This window comes from Rana temporaria, chromosome 3, assembly GCF_905171775.1.
Source record: "Rana temporaria chromosome 3, aRanTem1.1, whole genome shotgun sequence".
NCBI classification, from domain to species: Eukaryota; Metazoa; Chordata; class Amphibia; order Anura; family Ranidae; genus Rana; species Rana temporaria.
Window position 1 is genome coordinate 446,940,382 of NC_053491.1, and position 26,080 is coordinate 446,966,461.

A 26,080-nucleotide genomic window follows, 5' to 3' on the forward strand; every position below is an offset into this window, starting at 1 on the left:
CCCATGACTGCCCACATCTTCAGAAGGACAGCAGTGTGTTACTGTGGATGGGGGCTGCATTGTCTGGAAATGTGAGGGGAGCTGCATTGTTTGTATATATATATGTATTGAGGAGGGGGTCTATACTAAATATATGTGTGAGGGGGAGGGGGGTTTCATTGTTTGCATGTGTGAGGAGGGGGGATGCATTGTTTGTATATTTGAGGAGGGGGTCTATACTAAATATATGTGTGAGGGGGAGGGGGGTTTGTGTGCATGTGTGAGGAGGGGGGCTGCATTGTTTGCATGTGTGAGCAGGGGGGCTGCATTGTTTGTATATTTGAGAAGGGGGTCTATACTAAATATATGTGTGAGGGGGGTTTCATTGTTTGCATGTGTGAGGAGGGGGGCTGCATTGTTTGTATATTTGAGGAGGGGGTCTATACTAAATATATGTGTGAGGGGGAGGGGAGTTTCGTTGTTTGCATGAGTGAGGAGGGGGGGCTGCATGGTTTGTATATTTGAGGAGGGGGTCTATACTAAATATATGTGTGAGGGGGAGGGGAGTTTCGTTGTTTGCATGTGTGAGGAGGGGAGGCTGCATTGTTTGTATATTTGAGGAGGGGTCTATACTAAATATATGTGTGAGGGGGAGGGGAGTTTCGTTGTTTGCATGTGTGAGGAGGGGAGGCTGCATTGTTTGTATATTTGAGGAGGGGGTCTATACTAAATATATGTGTGAGGGGGAGGGGAGTTTCGTTGTTTGCATGAGTGAGGAGGGGGGGGCTGCATGGTTTGTATATTTGAGGAGGGGGGTCTATACTAAATATATGTGTGAGGGGGGTTTCATTGTTTGCATGTGTGAGGAGGGGGGTTTTATTGTTTGCATGTGTGAGGAGGGAGGCTGCATTGTTTGTATATTTGAGGAGGGGGTCTATACTAAATATATATGTGAGGGGGAGGGGGTTTCATTGTTTGCATGTGTGGGGAGGGGAGGCTGCATTGTTTGTATATTTGAGGAGGGGGTCTATACTAAATATATATGTGAGGGGGAGGGGGTTTCATTGTTTGCATGTGTGAGGAGGGGGGCTGCATTGTTTGTATATTTGAGGAGGGGTCTATACTAAATATATGTGTGAGGGGGAGGGGGGTTTCATTGTTTGCATGTGTGAAGAGGGGGCTGCATTGTTTGTATATTTGAGGAGGGGTCTATACTAAATATATGTGTGAGGGGGGTTTCATTGTTTGCATGCGTGAGGAAGGGGGGCTGCATTGTTTGAGGAGGGGGCTACGATATTTGACTTTTTTTAGGAGGAAGCTACACCAACATTTTTTTCTTTTTTCTTCTTCTTATTATTATATTCTGTATTTATTTAGCATTGAAAAATTGCAACGCACCTTACATTAGACCCTGCTCATTAAAATTAATTACCAGGGCACTTTCATGCAGTCTAGTTGCTCTCAAAGGGCCGATTGTATCTGGGGTGCTCTACATACAGAGTGCAGGGTTCAGGAGTGCATTGTGTACAGAGTTCAGGGGTGTGCTGTGTACAGGGTGCAGGGTTTAGTGGTGCGCTATGCACAGTGTGCAACCACAACCCCCTCCAAGCTTCCTCCCATCTCTCTCTTCTACCCAGCCCAGTTCTAGTACCTCCCTATGTAGGCGGTTCTGCTACCCATGTATTCAGCTCTATTACCTGCCCTGTATTTGGCTCCATCCATCTTCCCATCATCTCTGAACAGCTTCCCTGTCCCTGCTGAAGAAAAACATCCCCACAACATGATGCTGCCACCACCATGTTTTACAGTAGGGATGGTGTGTTCAGGGTGATGTGCAGTGTTAGTTTTCTGCCACACATTTTGCTTTTAGGCCAAAAAGTTCAATTTTGATCTCATCTGACCAGAGCACCTTCTTCCACATGTTTGCTGTGTCCCCCACATGGCTTCTCCCAAACTGCAAATGGAACTTCTTATGGCTTTCGTTTAACAATGGCCACTCTTCCATAAAGGGCAGATTTGTGGAGAGCACGACTAATAGTTGTCCTGTGGACAGATTCCCCCACCTGAGCTGTGGATCTCTGCAGCTCCTCCAGAGTTCCCATGGGCCTCTTGGCTGCTTCTCTGATTGATGCTCTCCTTGCCCGGCCTGTCAGTTTAGATGGACGGCCATGTCTTGGTAGGTTTGCAGTTGTGCCATACTCTTTCCATTTTCGGATGATGGATTGAACAGAGCTCCGTGAGATGTTCAAAGCTTGGGATATTTTTTTTATAAGCTAACTCTGCTTTAAACTTCTCCACAACTTTATCCCTGACCTGTCTGGTGTGTTCCTTGGCCTTCATGATGCTGTTTGTTCACCAAGGTTCTCTAACAAATCTCTGAGGGCTTCACAGAACAGCTGTATTTAGACTGAGATTAAATTACACACAGGTGGACTCTATTTACTATTTAGGTGATTTCTGAAGGCAATTGTTTCCACTAGATTTTAGTTAGGGGTATGAGAGTAAAGGGGGCTAAATACAAATGCCCGCCACACTTTCCAGATATTTATTTGTAAAAAAAAATTGAAAGCCATTTATCATTTTCTTTCCACTTCACAATTATGTGCCACTTTGTGTTGGTCTATCACATAAAATCCCAATAAAATACATTTACGTTTTTGGTAGTAACATGACAAAACGTGGAAAATTTTAAGGGGTATGAATACTTTTCCAAGGTACTGTACTGTATGAGTACTTTTCCAGGTTTATGGAGTGCAGTGCTCAAGAAATTTGCTGGCCTTAGGGTGGTTTAATCATCCCTGCAAGTTGGACCTCTTTCTAAAGTATATGGCAACCTTACCTGGGAATCTGGCCAGCTGTTGGTATTTTCTTGTTCTCTGGCCCTCTCTGGACTCCACGTTCCCGTCTTTTGGAACATCTGCTGTGCTCTTTGCGTCATCCAAGACTGACTCTCCTTCATTCCACCCTCAGGGATATTCCTGGAACACCATGAAAATATAGGCTACATTATTTGTTAAAAGAGAATATATAACTTTGATATAGGGATATTTTTTATTACTTTGTACAGACGGTACTTTCAAACCCATATCACATATTGGAGATGTTTTTCTCTTATACAGTAAGCAACAAGGATAAGCTAGAGATAATACTCACATGTCTCCTCCTGGCTCCCTCTGAGAAGACATTAGAGCGTTTAGTCCCATTGGTCCATCTTGTGTGGGTGATGGAGGTTCCATCCTTTGAAACATGAGGGGAGTTCGGTTCTGGAAAAGACAGAATCTGACTGACATCCCTGACAATACAATGTATTATTGAATATAGAGCTGGGAGTGATTGTGCACTATCACTGGAGCACCGAGTACTTTGGTAAACATAGAGGGGTTCATTTACTAAAATTTGAGAGTGCAAAATCTGATGGAGAACTGCATAGAGACCAATCAGCTTCCAGGTCTAAGTGCAGGGCCGATCCTAGGCAGGGTGCACAGGGTGCTTTGCACCCAGGTGCCTGCAGAGGTCCCCTCCCTCCTTTTCTCCTTGTTTGTGTCCATCCAGAACTAGTGTTTTGAGCATAGGTGTGTGTCTGTCCAGAACTGATGTGTGAGCATAGGGCAGCCTGTCCAACCTAGCAGTGCTCGGGGGAGGGGCCGCTCCTCTTCCTGACACGAGGGTTCTAGTTTTCAGTGGCTGCTGAGTGCTGATGTGCAGGAATGAATTCCTCACACTGGGAGTCTTGGATCCCGCACTGTCTCCACCAACTCCAGTTGGAATGCCTCCCCCTTCCATCTCTATCTCGGGCTGCACAGAGAGAGAACCAAGGTAAGTCAGTGTTCAGTGTGCTGGGTGGTGGCATCCCCAGCATCCCTTTATACGTGCTCTGGGCTACCCCTGCTCTAGATGTTTTATGGCATGATAGATTGCATAGGATACACAGCTTTCTGCGCCTCAGTAGTCCGTCTACAGATGTGATGTATAATGAGATGTACCAAGAGCCCTTTCACACTGACAGTGCAGGGGCATCGGCGGTAAAGCGCCGCTAGTTTTCGTTTTTCTCTCTAACAGAAGCCCTCTCTGTGTCCATCAGAGAGGCCCCCCTCCAGGTCCCAATAAAGTACTCTGCTTCTCTTCCTGTATTTTGTTGTTAAGAGATCATGTAAGGATCCCAGGGTAATGAAGACTTCGTGGGGGAGCATCTCTGTGGTTGAGTCGTTGCCATCAAAATATTTGTAAAGGGGAGGAGTTAATAAAATGGCCACGCCCATGTGGGGGGCACCAGAAATATTTCTGCACCCAGGCGCATGTGACCCTAGGATCGGCCCTGTCTAAGTGTAATTGAACAAGCTGAAGTTAGAAGCTGATTGGCTACCATGCACATCTGCACCGGATTTTCCACTCTCCAGTTTTAATAAATCAACCCCAAAGTTAGATGCATGGGCTTCACCTGACTGTTAAATCTTGAACTACTTCCAAATGACATTCGAATGTTCTGGGAATTTCCATACAAATTTTCGTTTAAATTCTACTAGTGTATACCCAGCTTTAGAGCCGTTTCACACAGGGGCGGCACAACTTTGGGGGCGACTCGGCAAGGCGATCTCAAGACGACTTCAGAGGCAACTTGCAAAATGACTTCTGTATTGAAGTCAATGCAAATCCCCCCGAGTCCCGAGTCGCCCCCAAAGTCGTACAGGAACCAAACTGAGTCAGGAAAAAACAGCTCGTATTGCGAAATGCTCGTAAACCGCGTTACTCACAATCCGAGGTTTTACTATATAAGATGCAGATGAGCTTTCTGTGTAAACATGTCTCTGGTAAGATCGTAATGATCAACTTACCTGTTCTTCCTGCAAGGCCTGTAGTCGTTTTGCTTTGCTTTGTCTGTAATACTCCATAATCATCATGGCAGCATAAATCTTCCCAACGGTTAGGTCAGTAGCTAACAAAACAGAATAGATAACACACTGACAGGGAGAACACACAATTGACGAAAGCATGCATAGATGACTACCGTACCCGACTACAAAAACAGGCATTCGTATTGTACGTTTGTGCCTTAAAAAAAAAACTGTCAAGAGAGACATGCGTGGGTTGCTATGGCCATACCTCCCAACTTTTTGAGTATGCAGGAATAGGATGCAGGCATAGGACACACCCCTTGCCATGCCCCCTTAAAGGAGAATTGTACAAAAAAACAAGATTGGTTAAACCCACAATTGCTTTTTTTTTTTTTACCACTACTATTCCTTTATACTGGCTTTTGGAATTTACAATTGCAAGAATTTAGAAATCAGATAAAAGGCACTGGGAAATACTTTTCGATGGATAAAAAGTGCATTTTATATACAACTATATAGATCAGACCAAAATGAGGGACAAATAAGGAGGAATGAGGGACAGAGGGACATTGCTCCAAATCAGGGACAGTCCCTCGAAATCAGGGACAGTTGGGAGCTATGGCTATGGCTTATGTCTCCTTCTAAAAATGCTGTTCGCTCGGATTCAAGTCATGCTTATGCTTTGTTTTAACACTTTCTGAGTCACAAGGGTTGATTTACTGTGTTTCCCCGAAAATAAGACCTACCCCGAAAATAAGACCTAGCGTTATTATCCAGGAGGGCTGCAATATAAGCCATACCTGGAAAATAAGCCCTAGTTTAAAATGCTTGTAAAATCCTATAATCCACTCTATTACGGTAGTATATAATGTACAATGTGTGTGTTTCTGTAATATAATTGCGGGGAAGAGAGCTCCGGCGGGTCACAGAAGCACAGAGCGGCGCTATAACGAAGGTATTTGGCACAATTATATTACAGAAACACACACATTGTACATTATATACTACTGTAATAGAGTGGATTATAGGATTTTACAAGCATTTTACACTGGGGATTCCTGCCAGGCAGGGAGAGAGAGAGGATGAGAAGACAGCGCATTACATGGTAAGACCTACCGTATTTTCCGGCGTATAAGACGACCCGGCGTATAAGACGACCCCCTAATTTTCCAGGAAAAATTTTGATTTTGGGATATACTCGCCGTATAAGACTACCCCCTTCTTACTGTCTTTCTGGAAGCTGAGGGGGAGCCAGAACCGCTAACAGAAACAGGCTTTTTCAAATCTCACTGTGCCATTACATTACTCACTGTGCCATTACATTACTCACTGTGCCCAGACTGTACATGCCCAGACTGTACATGCCCAGACTGTGCCACTGTATGCCCCCACATTGCCACTGTGCCATTACATGCCCCCACATTGCCACTGTGCCATTACATGCCCCCACATTGCCACTGTGCCATTACATGCCCCCACATTGCCATTGTGCCATTACATGCCATTACATTGCCACTGTGCCATTACATGCCCCCACATTGCCACTGTGCCATTACATGCCCCCACATTGCCATTGTGCCATTACATGCCATTACATTGCCACTGTGCCATTACATGCCCCCACATTGCCACTGTGCCATTACATGCCCCCACATTGCCATTGTGCCATTACATGCCATTACATTGTCATCACTTGCCCCCACTGTGCCTGAACTTGTTGCCCCCCCCAGTGCAATAACACTCACTTTTTTTCCCCAGCGCTGACAGTCTAACATGCTGCGATCGCGAGCGTGAATGATTTCAAAGCCGCGCCTTCACTGCAGAGTGTTCTGTGATAGGAGGAACAAAAATCTTCCCAGCAGCGCCTCTGTTATGTTTTCCGCCTATCACGGACGTCTTCTCATCTCGTCCGAGGATGAGAAGGCATCTGTGATAGGAGGAACACAGAACAGAGGCGCTGCTGGGAAGATTTTTGTTCCTCCTATCACAGAACACTCTGCAGTGAAGGCGCGGCTTTGAAATCATTCAGGCTCGCGATCGTAGCATGTTAGACTGTCAGCGCTGGGGGAAAAAAGTGAGTACTGAGACTGTACCCGGCGTATAAGACGACCCCCGACTTTGGATGCATTTTTTTGCATCCAGAAAGTCGTCTTATACGCCGGAAAATACGGTACCCCAAAAATAAGCCCTACTGTGTCTTTTGTTGCCAAACTTAATATAAGACCCGGGCTTATTTCCGGGGAAACACGGTAATAAAGGCAAATAGGCGGTTGTACACTTTGTAAAGGAAATTTTCTTTTTGCAAGGGGATGTGCTGAAAATTCACTTTGCAAAGAATACCCAATCACATGCGAGGGGGAAAAAAACAGGATTATTGCTTTCATAACATACATTTTAAAGCGGTTGTAAACCGCTGCAGGTTTTTTTTTCTTACCTGAAAGGCAAATACAAAATGTGCTAGTTTGCATCGCATACTAGCACATTATGTGAAACTTACCTGAAAATGAAGCTTTCCAGTCTTGCTTGCAGGTTCGCGGACCCCGGTGCTCTGTGAGTGGCCGGAGCCGCGATGACGTCACTCCCCCACATGGTCATGGGAGCTGCCGGTCATGGCACAGGGCTCTGAAGGAACGGCACGAGGTGGCCGTTCCTTCAGAGCGTATGCGCCAGTGATGTCTGCATGTACAGTAATTATCTCCTAAATGGTGCATATTAGGAGATATTTACTCTACCTATAGGTAAGCTGTATTATAGATCAAATTGAAAGATGGAAGTTTACTTCCTTTTTAACTCTTTGTTTCAGCTGGTATATAATATATTCACAGAATTCTTGTGTATCATCAAGAATTCGATTAGACTCAGCAGGTTGAATCCATATGAATTGGTCATTTCGAAAGGTAAGTATTCCAAACCTATTCTAACTACCCTGTAAAGGAAAGATATCTATCCTCACTTATGCTGCGGGTGCTCCAGTCCAGTCACATGATCGGGCATCCAGCGGCGGCCCCAGTGTAGAGGAGGGACAGCTGACAACGGATGCTCCAAAGTAAGTCTATGGATGACGTCATCACGCAGCTGTTGTCGGCGATCTCTTCTCTTCACTAAAGCTGATTGCTGGAGAAATTGTGTGACCAGACCAGACCAGGGCGCCCCCAGTATAGGTAAGCTTACACATCTTTCCATTCACAGGATCGTTAGACTAGGCTTAGAATGGTGGTGTGAGCAGGTTTAAGTATAGTTAGCATTTGACCGAACGTCTACTTTAAACTCATCGGTTCTGTGGATGTCTTTACCGTTTTCCTTACATTTATGGGGTGTCACCAGCAAATCGAGCGTTTTCTGGGACAGATTGGGCCAAATGGCCTGCATTTCTTTTCTGAGCTCATTGTCCATTTGCTGTTTGTCAGCACCACCTAAAAAATACACAGAGAAAAATGATATCACTTAAGTATAATTTCACTGTTTAGCAAGTTGAAACGATTAGTATAAAAGAAATACAGAGCAGGTTTTACATTCTGACATTAAAGTGTTACTAAACCCACAACAGTAAAATCGATCTGTATATGCAGTAAAGCACTGTGGAATCTAAGGGGTTAATCCTCCACATATAAAGGCTGTTTGATCCTGTCTCTCTGATCCTCATCTTCTTCCACTGTCCCCAAAAAATAACCTGATATTTATAGAGCCAGGGGACGGGCTGCACATGCTCAGTTTGGTGTACATGGTTTGAGTTTTTTTTTTCTTGGGATGATGCATGTGATCAGCACAGGGCCAATCAGCACTGTCCAGACAGAGGATCCGAACAAGTAAATAACCCCTAAGTGGACTTTTAAGGCACTAACATAGTAGATTAAGTAGAAAAATATAGTTTATTAAACAGAGTTAAAAGAATTTGCACTGGAATGATAACAATTGCTTGTATACAGAATCACCACATTGATTGCACTATTGAAAATCTCTTGGTTTCACCCCAAGAATTTCAATAGTGCAATTAATGTGGTGATTCTGTATATTGTTATCATTCCAGTGCAAATTGTTTTTACTCTGTTTAATAAATGATATTTTTCTACTTATTCTACTATGTTAGTGCCTTAAAAGTCTACTTATGCATCGTACACATGGCTGGACTTTCCGATAAAAAAATTCAGACAGGCTTTTTTTCTTGGAAAGTCCGGCCGTGTGTAGCCTCCATCTGACTTTTTTTGGTTGGAAATCCGACATACCTTAGATAGAGAATCTGTTGTCATTCTTTCCGTCAGACTTCCGACGGACTCACGGCAGACTTTAGCACGGTCAAAAGTCTGACCGTGTGTACGAGGCATAAGGGGTAATTTTCTTGTTCTAGTTAGTTTGGATGTGGCACCTTATGGGATCATAACCACTGATACAAATCTGAAGCCTCGTACACACGACCGAGGAACTTGATGGGCGAAACACATCGTTTTCCTCGTCAAGTTCCTTGTTAGGCTGTCGAGGAACTCGACAAGGCAAGTTTCTCCATTCCCGTCGAGGAAATAGAGAACTTGCTCTCTTTTTGGCTCGTCGAGTTTCTCGACAGTTTCCTCAACGAAAATGTACACACGACCGGTTTCCTCTGCAAAAAAATATCTCCCAGCAAGTTTCTTGCTGGTTTTTGCAGAGAAACTCAGTCGTGTGTACGAGGCTTGAGACAAAGGATCAAAGGGGAGAATGAAAACTTCTCCTACAAGCTTTACTAGGAACTGATAGAAGTCACAAGACTGCTATATACTGCTGATGAGAAAAGGTATTTATTAGTGGCGTCTGGTGGTATATTTGCTGGAGGGGGGGGCAGCAAACAATCCACCCAACGCCACCGTACCCCGGTCGGTCTGGTAACCGGCACCCCCCCCCAGACAGTCACCAGCCCCAAACTCACCCCATCTAGGTCACAAGTAGCGCTTCCTCCGGGCGGCAGCTCCTCCTTCTGGTGCTTTACGGCGGCTCCCCCTGCGTCTCCTCCCTCCTCCTTCTCGGTGGCCAATAATATCGCTTCTCCTCTCGGCCAATCAGATGACGGGTCTTAGGACCCGCTTCCTGATTGGCCATGAGGAGAATCAGGAAAACAATAGCGAATATTAATATCAAAGCTGGGTGGGCTTGGGGCACAGTGCTCTGCGCCCCGAGACCACCCTTTTTTGAAGCCTATTAGAGCTTCTGGCTCTAATCACATGCTTAAAGAAAAAAAAATTCCCCATTGGAAGTAATGCGTCCGGTGCCCCACATGTAGATTAAGGGGCCGGATGCATGGATTAGGTGCCCCTGTGCCCTGCATTACAGGCCACCACTGGTATTTATACGTTTATATTTACTAAAATGATTGCATTTCCATGTTCTGTGTACTTTGGGTGAATGCACGGTCCTGGGTTTAGTAACACTTTAATCGAATTCCTTTCCTTCTGTTTCTGAGACATGTTCCCACTTGACTCCCTCTTATGAAGTAAATAGATTTTATATATTTCCAAAGAAAACAAGATACTTTAAGGGCCGATTCACACTTGTATAAAATACACAACCCTTGCATCAACACAAAAAGCTGTTACTTTTGAACATCTTTCAGAACTGAGTACAGAATAACAAATATAGAAATAATATATCCACCAGTAACCAGTAATATTAAAACCGTCCATATCATATTGGTTGCTGTTAGACCGTTATTTTATTCCCAAGGTCTCTAGAGGGTTTGGACCTAAAAAATAGAAGAAGTGATCTCACCTTTGGCAATTTTGATATCCAGCGCAGTTCTTATAAGAGCCATGAGAGTGGAGTTGAAATGTACAGTATTATCATCAGCCACAGGAAGGTCCATTCGAAGGAGCCTCTGTAAGACCCAGAAAACAGCATGAGTGATCTGATCTCACTGCCATTCAAATACATTACTCACCTATATACAGCACTCAGAAGGCTCTGATTATATGCAATGCTACGATAAAAAAAGAAGTGCAACAGGAAAAAAGCATCTACAACTATCATATGCTGCTACGTTTTAAAATATCTCTCTTAGGACTGCTTTAGTGCTTATTTTTACTGCTTAAGAGGAACTATATTATTTTATATGTATTTTTATAGATATGTAAGGAGACAGGCGGAATCGATATCATGTGTGTTCATTTTATTAAACCTTCTTTCTCTGGATGGCTTATTAGAAGTATATAATGTCCATTGGGGAAGTCATATTTGCTCATTGCATGTGCATTTATATTTACATGTAAATAAGTGTGAATTGTAATGATTGGGCTAATAAAATTATTTACATAAATACTTTATGGGCTTAAAGTGGTTGTAAACCTGACATGAACTATGAACAAAGAATACGTCTATAGTGTGTACTTATCTGAATTTCTGTCTGCTGCCTCGTTCCTCTGCTATCAGCATGAATCACTTCTGTCTAGTTTTCCTGACACCAAGAGGAAAATGCTGACAGGAGAGGGATCTCCAGCACACATCCTGTGATTGACAGCCTCAGCTCTGTTCCTGTATGCTGTGCAAATGAGGATGTGTATGTATGTATGTATGTATGTATCTATCTATCTATCTATCTATATCTATCTGTATCTATCTACCTGTATCTATATGTATCTATCATCTATTTGTATCTATCTATCTATCTATCTATCTATCTATCTATCTATCTATCTATCTATCTATCTGTATTTCTCTATCTATCTGTATCTATCTATCTATATCTATCTATTTATCTATCTATCTATTTATCTATATGTATCTATCTGTATTTCTCTATCTATTTGTATATATCTATCTATATGGATCTATCTATCTATCTATCTATCTATCTATCTGTACTTCTCTATCTATTTGTATATATCTATATCTATATGGATCTATCTATCTATCTATCTATCTATCTATCTATCTATCTATCTATCTATCTATCTATCTATCTATCTATCTATCTATCTATCTATCTATCTATCTATCTATCTATCTATCTATCTATCTAATCTATCTATCTATCTATCTATCTATCTATCTATCTATCTATCTATCTATCCACCTGTATCTATCCATAGCTATCTCTCTATCTATATCTATCTGTATCTATCTATTTATAGCGATCTGTCTATAAATCTATCTATCTATCTATCTATCTATCTATCTGCATCTATCTACCTGTATCTATCTGTATTTCTCTATCTATCTATCTATCTATCTATCTATCTATCTATCTATCTATCTACCTGAATATATCTGTATTTATCTACCTGTATCTATCCACCTGTATCTATCCATAGCTATCTTTCTATCTATATCTATCTATCTATAGCGATCTGTCTATAAATCCATCTATCTATCTATCTATCTATCTATCTATCTATTTATCTATCTATCTATCTATCTATCTATCTATCTATCTATCTATCTATCTATCTGCATCTATCTACCTGTATCTATCTATCTGTATTTCTCTATCTATTTGTATCTATCTATCTATCTGTATCTATCTACCTGAATATATCTGTATTTATCTATCTGTATCTATCTATCTATCTATCTATCTATCTATCTATCTATCTATCTATCTATCTATCTATCTATCTATCTATTTGTATCTATCCACCTGTATCTATCTATAGCTATCTATCTATCTATCTATATCTATCTATCCGTATCTATCTTTATCTATCTACCTCTATCTATCTGTATCTATCTACCTGTATCTATCTATCTATCTATCTATCTATCTATATCTATTTGTATCTCTTTATCTATATCTATCTATATATTTCTGTGTCTATCTATCTATATCCATCTGTATCTATCTATCGTTATCTATATGTCTATCTATCTATCTATCTATCTATCTATCTATCTATCTATCTATCTATCTATCTATCTGTATCTATCTACCTGTATCTATATCTCTCTATCTATCTATATATATATCTTTCTGTATCTATCTATCTATCTACCTGTATCTATATCTCTCTATTTATCTATATCTTTCTGTATCTATCTATCTATCTATCTATCTATCTATCTATCTATCTATCTATCTATCTATCTATCTATCTATCTATCTATCTATATATCTATCTATCTATCTATCTATCTATCTATCTATCTGTATCTCTCTATCTATCTATCTGTATCTATCTACCTGTATCTATCTGTATTTATCTATCTGTATCGATCGATCTATCTGTCTATCTATCTATATCAATCTATCTATCTATATCAATCTATCTATCTATCTAAAGATCTGTATTGGTGTCAGATATTAATGACCTATTTAGCCATATACAGTATAGACATGCACATATGGCTACTATGCAGGCATTTTCACTGTCTCCACAAACGTGATTTTCTATATGCAACGCAAAAGCTATAGGGGGGTCCTTTTTGTAATCCTAGCTTCTACCATTAAATTAATTTTATTTATTATACTAACACCAGCTCCATGGAGTGGCTTGTGAATGGTTTTATTATTATTATTATTATTATTATTTTATTTTTAAATAAACTACGGCAATTTTTCAGAGCCTTGGAGTTCTGCTTACAAGCAAGTAACCTTTTCAAAACAACTCTCCACCTCCAGAGTAAAATGGGGGAACACAAAGTTCCAAATCTTCACTCCACTCTGGAGGTGCAGAGATGGAAAAAAAAAAAACGAATAGCCAGCACAAACCAAAGCATAGATCGGCAGGCAAATCCACAGGCCAACCTGGAGCATGCAGCATGCAGAACCGTGACGTGCAACGTGCAGGGAATCCCCCATGCAATATCTCTTTAGAGAACTAGAACTCCTACATAGGGGGAGCACAGGGGAGAGAGGGTGGCTGGGAGCGGGAGGAAGGCGAGAGAGTGAGACGAGGGGGAGGGTGAGATAGGGGGGAGAGAGAGAGGGAGTAAAAAGAGAAAAAAAGAAATACATTCACAAACAAAGCTGTGAAACTTATTGTATCAGTCAGAAATTGCCAAGTAATATTCTGGCCACACAACATGATCCCTAAAGCTTTACACACCGAGAAAGACAAAAGGGACTTATTCTATCAAATGGGTGTTTGTTGGATAGGACAAGTAAGGAGGCTTTTCTCAGATTAGAGCATTAAGGTTCTTAGACAGAAAAGGGTTCAGTAAAGATGTCAGGTGCAGTCCCCCATAGATTACAGATGTGTGATAGAGGGATGGGTAAAGGCCCACTTTCCCACGGAAGATATGGAGTAATAGGAACAGCTACAAAAGACCTGAAGTAGAGCTAATACAGAGTATAGATCAGAAGGACCTAAGGCAAGAGTCACCCAAGCCCATGATCATATTCAGACTACACGGGCCTTGCTGTGAGTTGGAAGGATCACAAATTCAAACTCTAATCAGCTTTTTGCTGCTCCGGAAATCCTTACCCTATCAGCAATCCAAGTAACCATTTCTACCGCGGGCTTATGCCGCGTACACACGATCGGACATTCCGACAACAAAACCGTGGATTTTTTTCCGACGGATGTTCGCTCAAACTTGTCTTGCATACACACGGTCACACAAATGTTGTCAGGAAATACGATCGCCAAGAACGCGGTTCAATGATTCCGAGCATGCGTCAAATTTATTCTGAGCATGCGTAGGATTTTTATGCGTCGGAATTGGATACAAACTAAAGAACTTTTGTTGTCGGAAAATTTGAGAACCAGCTCTCAATTTTTTGCTGTCGGAAATTCCGGCAGAAAATGTCCGATGGGGCATACACATGGTTGGAATTTCCGACCAAAAGCTCACATCGAACATCGGAAATTCTGATTCTGTGTATGCGGCTTTACACAGCATTTTATCACTTGTATAAGTTCACAGTATTGTCCTACAGTATTGAACCTATTGTTCTTTACTATCTGTAATTGCTATAAGGCTGGCCATAGGCTTATTTCTCAGTAGAAGCTATGAAACACTTGGGTTCCCTAAAACCTGCTCAGGGCCTGAAGTTCTGTATCCAGTTTCCAAAAAGTGGAAAAGGCCCCTGAGCAGTTTACAATTCGGTCCCTCATTTCAGAGAAAAAGGGGATGGACTGGACCCCAGTCTTTGTGTGTGGAAGTGTTTTCAGCAGTTTAACGTGCTCGTTGTCTACCTTCCCAGGAGGCTTTATATGGTCCTGACGCCTCGTACACACGATACGATTGTTGGAAGGGCATTGTCTGTTGAAAGACTGTTGTCCTAGAACAGTCATGGTGAACCTTGGCACTCCAGATGTTTTGGAACTACATTTCCCATGATGCTACACTACACTGCAGAGTACATGAGCATCATGGGAAATGTAGTCCCAAAACACCTGGGGTGCCAAGGTTCGCCATCACTGTCCTAGAATCTTACCGTTAGTACGCTCCTTTAACAATTGTTGTCCAACTTTCGGCCAACAAATGTTGGATCACAGGCTAGTAAATTTTCGGCGGACAACGGTTTGACGTCAGATTTTCGTATGGTCAGTACACAAATCCGTCACACCAAAGTCGCATGCTTGGGATCAATGCTCACCAAACATGAAATTAGCAGAAGGGGCCCAAAGGGTGGCGCTCAAGAGCTGAAATTCTTCGTAGTACGTCACTACGTTCATGTTTGTGGCACGACAATTGTGTACCGTTAGTAGGCAAGACAAGATCCTGGCACATGCCCTTAAGATAAAAATCAGACCCTCGGTTGGCCAACTATTGTATCGTGTGTACGAGGCTTTACCCTACCAGTGATCAAACTAATAATTTCTACTGCAGGCTGAGCAGCTTACACTGCATTTTATCATTTGTGTAAGTTCACAGTATTGTACTACTCTAACGGTGGTTTCGGTACTATCTGTAATTGCTATAAGGCTGGCCATAGGCTTATTTCTCAGTAGAAGCTATGAAACACTTGGGTTCCCTAAAACCTCACCAGGGCCTGAAGTTCTGTATCCAGTTTCCGAAAAGTGGAAAAAGCACCTGAGCAGTTAACAATTCGGTCCCTCATTTCAGAGAAAACGGGGATAGACTGGACCCCAGTCTTTGTGTGTGGAAGTGTTTTGAGCAGTTTAAAGTGCTTGTTATCTACCTTTCCAGTAGGCTCTATATCAGTGGTCATAAACCCTGTCCTCAGGGCCCACTAACAGGCCAGGTTTGCAAGATAACTGAAATACATCACAGGTGGTATCATTTGCTGCTCAGTGATTGCAGTATTCTAGTCTGCATCTCCCCCAGGTAATACATAAAACCTGGCCTGTTAGTGGGCAGGGTTGATGACCACTGATCTATATGGTCCTAAGCCTCACACCGGCGTGTCAAAAACAGAATCAGGTTGTGTATGCCCACTGATTTTTTTTTAGGTTTTAACTATCATAATATAAGAGATAAGAGGTTACCAACAAATACTATAAAGCCCTGTACACACGATCGGTTTGTCCGATGAAAACAGACCAATGGACTGTTTTCATCAGACAAACCGATCGTGTGTGGGCCCCTATCAGTTTGTTTTCCATCGGGGAAAAAAAATAGAACATGTTTTAAATTTTTCCTATTGAAAAAAAACGAAAGAAAAAAACGATCGTCTGTCTGGAAGTCCATCGGTCAAAAATCCACGCATGCTCAGAATCAATTTGACGTATGCTCGGAAGTATTGAACTTAATTTTTCCTCAGCGCGTCGTAGTGCTTTACGTCACCGCGTTATGGCACGGTCGGATTTTTGACTGATGGTGTGTAGGCAAGACTGATGAAAGTCAGCTTCATCGGATATCCGACAAAAAAATCCATCGGATTAGATTCCATCAGAAATCCGATCGTGTGTACAGGGTTTAAGAGTTTCCCTGGTTAGGTACAATTTGAAACAATTTTTTAAGTAAGCCCTTTTATTGCCTAGTTGTTATTAAAATTTGTTTATCCTAGGGATTAACTGAGATCCGTACTGCTGCAATTTGTCTACCATATTTTCCGGTGTATAAGACAACCGCACGTATAAAACGACCCCCTAATGCTACTGTATTTCCTACATTTTTGCCTATACTCACTGTATAGGATGGCCCCCCTTCTGAGGCTTCATATTGCCTAGATTTCCTTCTATTGAATACAAAGCCTGCTCGGATTGGCAGAGGCTGTGACATCATCAGCCCGCGCCGCTCTGACTCACTGTAATGTAGCCTGCTCGGATTGGCAGAGGTTGTCTCCAATCCGAGCAGGCTCTGTATTCATCACAGGCTGCATCCCCAGCCGGGATTGGCTGAGCGGTGCAAACTGTATGCATACAGTATTACCGAGCATCCCAGCGGCACTGACATCCATCTGGCAGCTGCTTCACCTGGCGTATAAGACGTCCCCCGTTTTTGGATGTGAAATTTAGATGTGAAAGGTCGTCTTATACGCCGGAAAATACAGTAGTCTTTTTTTCTAGGCTTATCCTTAGGTCTGTTACAGACTTATCTGAAACGAGATGCATTGTTGTCTATGGTAGTGTTTCTCAACTCCAGTTCTTAAGGCGCCAGGTCATGTTTTCAGGATTTCCCTCAGATGAAACGCCTGCGGTAATTACTAAGGGCCCTTTCACACGGGGCGGATCAGTAATGATCCGCCTCCGTGTGTCCGTAAAGCTCAGCGGGGATCCTCCGTAAAATCCCTGCTGAGCCGTCGGCTGACAGGGTGGTCCCCGCACACTGTGCAGGGACCGCCCTGTATTTCCTCCGCTCTCCCCTATGGGGGGATCGGATGATCACGGGCCGTATGTCTGTGTTCATCCAATCCGATCCTCAGACGGAAGAAAAAATAGGATTTTCTTCCGTCCGCAAAATCGGAGCTTTGCGGAGGCGGGTGATTACAGGTGTCAGCGGATGTTCATCTGCAATCACATAGGGACCAATGTATGTCCCTTTTTCATCCGCAAACGGATAGATGAAAATGCGGGCATATACGTTCCGCACATGTGAAAGGGGCCAAAGGCAGTGAAACTGATCAAATCACCTGTGCAAAATAATGGAAAGCCTGAAAACATGACCTGTTGGGGCGCTTTGAGGACTGGGGTTGAGAAACACTGGTCTATGGGACATTGAACACAGCTAAGATCAGTAATACAGCATTGAGTACAAAGCAGTGGTGGCCACTCTATTAGGGGCGCCGCCCCCCTAATCCGTGCACCCATCCCCTAATGTACATTCAGGGTGCTGGAGCCATGGATTTTAATGGAGTTTTTTTCTTTTTTGAAGCACATAATTTGAGCCTGAAGCTCTAATTGGCTTAAAAATGGGATTGGCTCAGGGTGCAAAGCACTGCGCCCTGAGCCCACGAAGTTGTGTGACATTAGTGAATTAATATCCGCTAATGTCTTCCTGCTTCTCCTCCCTGCCAATCAGGAAGCGGGTCCTGAGACCCGATTGGCCAGGGAGTCTTTGGATTCCTGGCCAATCGGGTTTCAGGACCCACTTCCTCCTTGGCCGTGAGGAGAAGCAACGGTCTCCTCTGCGCTGATCGCCACCTTCCCGGCTCCATAGAGATCGTCCTGTCCTCCTAGCAGAGCCCATAGCTGAAGCCTGGGCAAGGAGCGTGTATTGGCCACCGAAGAGGAGGTTGCAGCAGATGGGAGGATGAGCGGGAGCCGGAGCAGTTTGAGTACCGAGGCCAGCCTTCTGGGCACAGGGGGGCAGGTTTGTTTGCCCCCACCAAAAAAATTATTGTGCACCATCCGCCTTTGGTACAGAGCAGTAAAAAAAATGTTTTTAATATTAAATTGTTTACTTGTTTAGTGTTTACTCGATTACAAGTGCATATATTACAATACTGGCAATGAAGAAGAATTTTACTCTTCTATACTCTTCTATACACTTGCAGATTTTTTCTCGCCTATACTCAACATTACTCAGCTCTTTACATACAGTTTTTGGTCTCTTGCACACAGGCATCCCAAGTTCCTGAGTAAACATCAGTAAATTATGATGCCCGTTGGCAAGGGGCCTTAGGCATGCATATCATATAACATGTTGTAGTGCAGGCCAACATAACAGGAAGATCTTAAAACTTCCCCACAATGATCCTCACAGGGGAATGCAGATGCTTACCGAGGCTTCTCTAAACAATAAATGCACCTTGGACGGTATTTGTCATGCCCAAGGTGCACTTAAAGGAGTTGCATAGGCAGAATTTTTTTTATCTTAATGCATTCTAAAAAAAACTTCTGTGTGTAGCAGCCCCACCCTGTACCCCCCTAATTACCTAACTGAGCCCCATCTCTCTCCAGCGATGTTCATGATCTCCTCAGCCATCCAAGACACTCCTCCCGATTGGCTGAGACAGAGTAGCTGCGGCATTGACTCCCCGCGACTGTCAATCAAGGTCAGTCAGCCAATCAGGGGAGAGAGGGGGCGGGGCCAGGTCGGGGCTCCATGTCTAAATGCCGACACGGAGCTCTGACTCGGCTTGGGTGCCCCCTGTAGCAAGCTGCTGGCTGAGGGGCACTCAAAGGAGGGAGGGGCCAGGAGCAGCAAAGAGGGACACGAGAAGAGGAGGATCTGGGCTGCTCTGTGCAAAACCAACTGCAAGGAAGAGATAAGTATAACAAAAAAATAAACATACACAAGCATTTACAATCACTTTAAGCTGGCCATACAATATACAATTTTCTTGTATAATTTTCCTTCAGATTTACCAAAAACCATATAATACGGGGTGAAACCTAAACACTTTTAATCTGTATGCAATCAAGCAGGTCCTTGTACTAAATAGTTGAAGGAAAATCTAAAGGAAATTGAATAAGAACATTGTATAATGTATGGCGAGCTTGGGGGGTCAGTGATGTGTCAGGATTTTAACTAACCTGTTTTTTTTCAGGATGAAACCCACACCTTTGGGCTACTTAACCACTTAAGGACCGCCTCCTGCACATATACGTCAGCAGAGTGGCACGGCTGGGCACAAGCACGTACCTGTACGTCCTCTAAGTGCCCAGCCGTGGGTCGCGGTTCAAAGCTCCGTGACCGTGGGACCCACGGACCCGATCGCAGCTGGAGTCCCGCGATCGGTCCCCGGAGCTGAGGAACGAGGAGAGCCGTATGTAAACACAGCTTCCCCGTTCTTCACTGTGGCGCTGTCATTGATCGTGTGTTCCCTGATATGGGGGAAGCACGATCAATGATGTCACACATCCAGCTCCGCCCCCTACAGTTAGAAACACATATGAGGTCACACTTAACACCTTCAGCGCCCCCTAGTGGTTAACTCCCAAACTGCAATTGTCATGTTCACAGTAAACAATGCATTTGTATAGAATTTTTTGCTGTGAAAATGACAATTGTCCCAAAAATGTGTCAAAATTGTCCGATGTGTCCGCCATAATGTCGCGGTCATGAAAAAAATCGCTGATCGCCGCCATTAGTAGTAAAAAAAAAAGATTAATAAAAATGCAATAAAACTATCCCCTATTTTGTAAACACTATACATTTTGCGCAAACCAATCGATAAACGCTTATTGTGATTTTTTTTACCAAAAATATGTAGAAGAATACGTATGGGCCTAAACTGAGGAAAAAAAATGTTTTTTTTTATATATTTTTGGGGGATATTTATTATAGCAAAAAGGAAAAAATATTGCTTTTTTTTAAAAATTGTCGCTCTATTTTTGTTTATAGCGCAAAAAATAAAAAACGCAGAGGTGATCAAATACCACCAAAAGAAAGCTCTATTTGTGGGGAAAAAAGGACGCCAATTTTGTTTGGGAGGCACGTCGCACGACCGCGCAATTGTCAGTTAAATCGACGCAGTGCCGAATCGCAAAAACTGGCCAGGTCCTTTACCTGCATTTTGATCCGGGTCTTAAGTGCTTATACAATGTCCACACAAACCCTACTATAAATTTATTGTTATTAAAAATGACCTTCCCATTTCATTCTGCAGAAATGTCATTTTCTGTAAAATTCAATGCAATAGGGCAAGATGGAGGTGTTCAGTACACCGTTGGTTTACAGAACGCCTCAGGAAATGGAACTCCCTGCTTGTGTGACTGACTCGCTAATTTTCCCAGGAGTCCGCACTGAGATACAAGTCAGACTTTTGAACATCCTCTGCAAAAATGTCATTTTTGGTGAGATACTCACCAAAAATGTACACACAATAGTAATTTGTACACACAATAGGAATTTCCGATGAAAAAAGTCAGATGAAATTTTTTCATCGGATATTCCTTCCGTGTGTGTGCCCCATCTGAGTTTTTCCTTCGAAATTCCGACGGACTTAGAAAGAGAACGGAACGGAAAAAAATTCTATCGGAAATTGCGTTCGTCTGTATGGAACCCCGACGGAGAAAAAAACACGCATGCTTAGAATCAAGTCGACGCATGTTCGGAAGCACTGAACTTCATTTTTCTCGGCTCGTCGTAGTGTTGTACGTCATCGTGTTCTTGACGGTTGGAATTTGGTGTGGCAGTGTGTATGCAAGCCAGCTTGAACGGAATTCCGTCGGAAAAATCCATCGGAGTTTATCCTGACGGAAAATCAGATCGTGTGTACAGGGCATAAGTGTTAAAGTGTCTGCCGAAAATAAATAAAGAAAAGTCAGCAGCTACAAATACTGCATCTGCTGACTTTTAAAAGAAGGACACTTACCTGTCCAGGGCGCCCCTAATGTCCTCACCCGAAGACCCGTCCCTCAGCTCCAGAGTGCAGATGGTGGCTCTGTGACTGGCCGGATCTGCGATGACGTCACTCACGCGGATGCTATGCGGAAGCCGCAGTTCACGGCACAGGGCTCTGAAGGAACGGCACAGGTGGCCATTCCTTCATAGCGGTGATGCCACTGGCTGCATGTATAGTAAATATCTCCTAAACGGTGTACGTTTTGGAGATATTTACACTACCTATAGGTAAGCTTTATTATAGGCTTACCTAAAGGTAATATTTTGTGATAAAAGTTTACTTCCACTTTAAAAAAAAAAGCCTTGCAATGTCAGAACGCCGCTGATTCCTATGGAGAGATCTTACGAAAACGGACAGCATGTCCATTTTCATCAGATCTCATCCGATCCGCCAATACGGACGACAAACTTATCGCCATACTTTTTAGCGGATCTGATGGCAGACGGGTGTCAGCAGACACATCTCTACTGACATCCGTCTCCCCATAGGAGTCAAAGGGTGGCCCACTGGGATCTGCCTGAAAAATGGACAGGTGGATGCAAGCGGGCTTGTCGTGTGAAAGGGGCCTTAAATGCACCAATTCTAATTGTGCATGCCTTAGCACATGGAAAAATTCAAGCATCTGATACCATGTGATGACAGAGGGGGGGAAGATTTACTCAAACTGGTGCACACAGAATCTAGTGCAGCCGTGCATAGTAACCAATCAGCTTCTAGGTTTCAGGGTAGGTTCAGGCCGGGTTCACACTAGTATGACAAACGCTCCAACATTGGGAGCTCATGTCGCATGACGTGTGAAAATCAATGTTTCCCTATGGGAGCTGTTCTAACTGGTCCGACACGGTCTGACTTTAAAAAAAGCTCCCTGCACTACTTTGGATCGACTTTGATCCTACTTCAGCCCATTGTTGACTCTACACTCTCTCCCGCTAGATGCGCGGTGTGACATTACCTATATTGGCATGGGTCGGGGTCACCGGGTGACGTAATCCGGAGGCCCGCCCCTTATGACGTCACCACCCGGGGCATGATGGGCGGTGACCCCACCCTATGCCAATATAAGTAGCGGCACACCATGCACCCAGCATTAGAGTGGGAGAGAGCGTTGAGTCAACATTGGAAGAAGAACAGAAGGAGAAGACAGTGGAGAAGACCAGGCAAAAGAGCGAGAAGACAGCGGAGAAGACCCTGCAGAGACAGAAGACAGCGGATAGAGGGCTAGGAGACATCAGTAGAGAAGAACCAGAGAGGGGAGAAGAAATCGGAAGCAACTCCAGAGCTGAATAAATTATTTTAAAAACCTTTGTACTGTGGTTTATTGTTGAGACTTTTTCTTTTAGGTGAATGGGTAGGGGTATAATGTACCCAATACTCATTCACATGGACTACTGTGCAGGGACTACTTTGACTTGAAGTCGTACAAATATGAATGGTTGGAAATCATGGGGAATGACTTGTCATGAGACTTTGCAAAGTCATACAAAGTTGTACAAATGTGAAAGGGGCCCCTCCAAATATTTATGTATGCCTTCAAGAAAAACTGTTTAAATTTACAACCCTTACCTAATCTGCGCCATCTCTTACTACACTTTGACTAAGGCCCCTTTCACACTTGTGCGACTTCAAAGTTGCATGACAAGTTATACCCCATATTATACTTGTTTGTAACCCGAATACTGAAATTTTCACTTAAAACTGTAATTTTGTAACTTTAGTAAACACTTGTGCCAGTAAATTTTGGGTGTCAGTAAATTTCAGTCTGGTAGGTTGCCACACTGTGTTGTCATTATCATCCGCATGGAAAAATGGAGGTAACTGCTCATAGTGTGAACAGGCCCTAAAGCATGACCGGACCTTGCACATGAATTCTGTTGAAGCTTCAGTATTTAGCAATTTTGGGACCCAGTATTCAGAAGTGTCCTGCCTAAAAATAATGTAACAGCACTGTTGCTCTGTTATTAACTGGATGCATTTTAGGTAATACAGGTTTGAATTGTTTTCCTAGAAATCATCAAAGTGTCAGTTACCCAGTCAATCCTGCAGAACAATGGTCAGTAATGTATAGTAAAAACATTTTTTTATTTGCCTGGAAAAGCTTAGGTATTAAGCATCATAGGCTTATGTGTACATGCAAACTATAAATTCCTCCTCCCTAGTGGAAAAGTGCTAAAGATAGTCCAAGTTCTTTAAAAAAAAAATGAAATGATTGACAGAGCACAGTTTCTAACTTTAGTGGCCCTATTGTAAATACAGCAGAAGCTGAGGTCTAAAAGAACGCTTTGTTGTTCAAAAAGATTGCGTAAAGTTACGGCACTTGATTGTGTTCAGGTCATTTGGCTGGCTGAGGCTCAGAATGAGGCTTGGTTAATTCCGTAATGTATTTAGGAGGGTGTGTCCCAGGACGTCATTTGTGACGAAGCACGTAGGGTGGAGCGATGTGCTGACGTCACCATCTCTCTCGTGTTCCAAGGACGGGTTTGTTTGGTTGTGTGCCGGCCAACACACCAAACTTAAGGTGCTTATCTTACTTACTGCTATGAGTGATATTTTTTGCTTAATAAACCCACCAAGGATTTTACACTATGTGGAGCCTTTGATCTCTTTTTGGTGCCTAACTACTACCCAACTTACTGAGTGATATCGGACGTGTATAGAAGCCCTTAGATGAGGAGAAAGGCTCGGGCTGGATTTTAAACCGCAGGCCCCTCTAATAACGGGTCTAATAAGTGGTCTCCAGGAGCTAGGAAGCAGTTTCTACAGCTGGTGGTGGATTCACTGTGGGTTTTGGTGAGGGATGATGGGCACTGCTATTTTAGAGATTGATTTATTATCACATTGCTCCAGGACAACTTCACACAGATGAATATAATCCATATGGATTTACTTATGGACTTTACATCTATCATTTAGCGCGATTCTTATTTTTCTTTTACTAAAAGAACAGTGCGGAAGTAAGTGTGCTACTAGTTGCCAGATTTGAATTCTGTGAACTGGGTAGGGTTTTGATAAAAGAAGTTCCTTACTTAGGTAAGGTAATTCTTACCAAAGCTAAAGTAAAAAAGAAAGTTTCTACATGTTGACAGTTAAAAAGTAATGCAAAAGATGAGGTCAGTGCTGCTATGAATGATTTGAGGCTTGACAAATTCCATGAAGTAAATTCATATTATGCTTATAATGCTGCCAGATTGAATGGATTTGCCCGTGATTTCCACACTGAACTGTTCTGGCCGTGAGCAGGGCCGTCTCAATAGCATCATGGTGTCAGGGCTAGGCTCAGCCCTTCCTTCTCTCAGCTGGCCGCTCAGCTGTCGGCTAATTGCCAGCTCCTATCTCTCCACAGTGACTCACCTGTTGATGATCCGGCTCATCAGTCCTGCCTACTTAAGCCTTCCAGTTCATTTACTCTCTGCCTTCACCTTGGTCAACATCACAGAGACTATCTCCTGCGTTCCTGTTGCTCGGCTTACATCCCTTCTGGCTCCTGATCCTGCTTGCTGTTCTACTACGTTCTTCTCTGGCTCTATGACATTTGGCTCGGATGACTATCCAATATGGTTCCTGAACTCTGGCTATGTTTTGACTACACTTACGCTGTTTATCTTTTTATTATTATTATTATTAAACAAGTGTGATTTAACTGTACTTCTGTCTCGGTCTGATTCATGGTTCCTGACACATGGGCCCCTGGGCAAAGTAATGCTCTGGCCCCTCTCGGCCCTAGATATCCCCCCAGCACTCTGACCCCTCTACATCCCAGACATCCCCTGAGCACTCTGACCCTTCGACACCCTAGATATTTCCCCCAGCACTGTAACCATATACCATAAGATACCCCTTGTATTGTGACCCCACTACATCCCTGATACCTCCTACACATCCCTGATACCTCTAGCACTATAGCCACCCAAGCTACCCCAAGCATTGCTACCCCCTAAACACCCCAGATCCCCCCTCAGCATTGTTTTCCCCATACACCCTTGATATCCCCCAGCACCATTATTCCATCCATGTAGTACCCCCTTTTCCAGTGGAGATACAGTGCATGTAAACTTTTGGCTCTGTGCCCACCTTCAGCACTGTACTCACCTATACCAATTAAGCAGGCAAAAGGAGGGGCGGAGGAGGGAACATCCCTCTGGGCATTCCAAGCCTTTTGGTGCAAACAGTGCTGGACAGCTGGGCTTACCATGACACCATCCACAATGCTACTTCCGCAGGTGGGCTCTCAGTGCTGCCGACTCAGCAGCTCCCACTCCAGCTCCTACCCCGCAGCCTTCGAGTCCTGAGCATTCAAGTTGCATGGAGCGGGGACAGAGCATCACTGGCGCTCCGGCCCTGCCCCTCGCTGCTGGCTGTGAAATAATAGGTATCGTTCTGCACAGCACGGCACACCGATGACAGCCTGCCTCCCCTTTGTATCCATCACTCTCAGTGCCATTATTGGTCCCCCAATTTAGGATCAGTGTGGACTCAAGGACCAGCTGCTTTGGGGAACATGCAGGGGCCCCCCATGCAGCTGGGGCCCCTGGGCAGATGTCCGAAACCTAAAGGGATACTAAAGGTTCCTTTTTTTAAATAACAAACATGTCATACTTACCTCCACTGTGCAGTTCGTTTTGCACATAGTGGCCCCGAACATTCTCTTTTGGGGTCACTCGGTGGCTCCTCCTTG

The 26,080-nt window shown here is 43.4% G+C and overlaps 1 protein-coding gene across 7 annotated transcripts in view; it reads right to left on the bottom strand.

The window, feature by feature from the left end:
• The window catches only part of CACNA1A (calcium voltage-gated channel subunit alpha1 A), a 301,437-nt gene that overhangs the window by 45,737 nt on the left and 229,620 nt on the right, over nt 1-26,080 (bottom strand). For 5 of the 7 annotated variants that reach the window (XM_040346582.1, XM_040346580.1, XM_040346577.1 and 2 more), the window contains 5 exons: nt 10,545-10,650; nt 8,105-8,224; nt 4,812-4,912; nt 3,133-3,242; nt 2,819-2,957 (listed from right to left, as the gene is read on the bottom strand). In XM_040346582.1, coding sequence (XP_040202516.1) covers nt 2,819-2,957; nt 3,133-3,242; nt 4,812-4,912; nt 8,105-8,224; nt 10,545-10,650 — 576 coding nt within the window. The remainder of the gene's footprint in view (nt 1-2,818; nt 2,958-3,132; nt 3,243-4,811; nt 4,913-8,104; nt 8,225-10,544; nt 10,651-26,080) is intronic. The other 2 variants (XM_040346583.1, XM_040346578.1) reach the window with 1 other exon arrangement.